Source organism: Gigantopelta aegis, chromosome 6 (assembly GCF_016097555.1).
Source record: "Gigantopelta aegis isolate Gae_Host chromosome 6, Gae_host_genome, whole genome shotgun sequence".
NCBI classification, from domain to species: Eukaryota; Metazoa; Mollusca; class Gastropoda; order Neomphalida; family Peltospiridae; genus Gigantopelta; species Gigantopelta aegis.
This window is the reverse complement of record NC_054704.1, coordinates 43,772,665-43,774,788: the sequence shown is the minus strand read 5'-3', so window position 1 is coordinate 43,774,788 and position 2,124 is coordinate 43,772,665. Positions and strand designations below refer to the sequence as shown.

The window sequence follows — 2,124 nt, the reverse complement described above, 5'->3', positions numbered from 1 at the left end:
CAGTTAGCAGGAATAATCATGGGGTTTTATTAACTCTAAATTATTCGTGTTTCATTTGTTAAAGTGTCAGTATATTTTGGTGGTCCGGGTATGCATCTTTCCAACACATAAGGCTCTTGTTTGAGTTGACTGTCCCTTTAAGGGCCACACAGATATTGAGGGAGGAAACCCGCTGTCGCCACTTCATGGGCTACTGTAACAATGCATATAGCAACATTACGTAACTTGATTTTATCTTAAAAGATTGGACATACGGATCGCTGGTATCAGAAAACAGCTGGATAGATAAGAGTCTAGATAGGGTAGAGAAACAAGCAATCTGAGTCTTGTACCGGCCTCAGTTATAAGTGTTTTTATCAATTATATCAGTTTGCCTTGATGCAAAAAACGAAGAAAAGGTGCTTTGGAAATAACCCCAAAAAATGGGCTACTTTTATGTGCACTTTGTAGACATGTTGGTCAGTATATAAATAAAAGATAAATAAAATTTGGAATGTATGATATTATGTGTATTATTAATAAACAACAAAAATAATTGTGTCATATTTTACTAAAATTTAAAATGTCTGTCTTTCATGGACGGCCATATCGTATCGTCCCCGTAGTAGACATGGCGGAAAAGAGCACCAACCGTTGTATTCCACGTGCGGATGTCACGTGGGTTGTGATCCACGCCATGTTGTCTGAACCAAAGATGTACAAAATAATTCTTCGTTTTGAAGTCGTAAATGTTACCTTCCTTGTACAGCATCGCTAGTTCCTGGGGAGACCAGTTGGGCCTGTTAATAGAAGCCGTTTCCGTGTGGATAAGACCGGGGTATCTCTTCGTCAGTTCAGCGGGAAGACGCACAGAATGGTAGGACCAGAATCTATCCTGGAAGCTGTAATACTCTCTGTGCCAGATCTTGAGGAAATTCGCCCACGGGGAAGACAGTATGATCCCGTTGCACAGCCCAGACGGTGATTCCCACCCCATTACTGTTTCGTAGTGTAACAAGTCGTCCGGAGACTTCACGGCCACGGCGTCTAGGTCGAAGTAGATGCCGCCATACTCCATCAAAGCCTCCAGTCTGACGACATCAGTGACGTGTTCGGCAACAGCCACTCTCTGTCCGTAAATCTCAGTCGGCGGAAGTCTGTACACCAGTTTCAGTTCTGGAACCTTGGTCCTTGCTTCTTTGAAGTAATCTCCCTCGGGGACCGATTCGCACCAGAAATATATCACCGATGGTTTAATAAATCTGTGAGCAGACAAAACAGATATCAGGTGGTGGAAGCGGAAAATATTTTTCCTCTTACTCCCATACCATGTAAAGTGGACGATATTTGGTATGACGTTGGTATCATGGGTGATGTTATGAGTCACGTCTATGCGCCCTTGCAGCATTCTGTTAAAAGAATCAGTCCTGATGTATTTATAAACTTCATGGGTTGGGTCTTCTTTACAGATGTTTGGTTCCAAACAAATTATCTTATTTTCCTCCATGTCTATCAAATTGGTCTTGTTAGAATTAGTTCTTATTTGCAGATGATTAGCTGGTGCGTGTAGACGTTTCTCGTCATGTGACGCCTGCTCCTGAAAAGGGGAGACAATTACCATCCGACAAGGCTTCATTTGTGCTGAGTATAGCCAAAAGCAAATGAAAATCACAACACCACTTGTTAGAACATGCAGCCATTTTCTTCTCATACCAACTCAGATGAGGAGTTCTATTTTCAGAAGAAAAGAAAAGGAAAAAACCACAATTAAAGTGAGTTTTAGAAACATAATCCATATACGAAAGCAAAAGAATTAATGAATGTTTAACGACACCCCAGCACAATATACATCGACTACTGAGCGTCAAACAAAGGTAAGTACATGAATATGTTTATACGAAAGTCAAATAACATACGTTTTAAATTCACATTTATCAACACCGCTTCATGTAGAAATGAACATGATTGTATTTGTGCCACTCTGGGTGGGGTGGGGAGGGCGGGGGGGGGGGGGGGGGGGGGGGGGGCCTACTATTGACTAAAATTACAATTGGAAAGAGAAATGGAAGGTTGAATAGCCATTTGGCATGTGTTTCAAGATCAAAGAAGGCCTCATTCAAATTATGGGTCACACATTTTTATGAC

General features: G+C 41.5%; 1 protein-coding gene across 1 annotated transcript; it reads right to left on the bottom strand.

Annotated features, from left to right (window-relative positions):
* Positions 1 to 550: 550 nt before the first annotated feature.
* On the bottom strand, positions 551 to 1,600 carry LOC121374564. Its single transcript, XM_041501669.1, has one exon. It carries the CDS (start codon positions 1,598 to 1,600, stop codon positions 551 to 553), a length of 1,050 nt encoding a protein of 349 aa, XP_041357603.1.
* Positions 1,601 to 2,124: the final 524 nt, after the last annotated feature.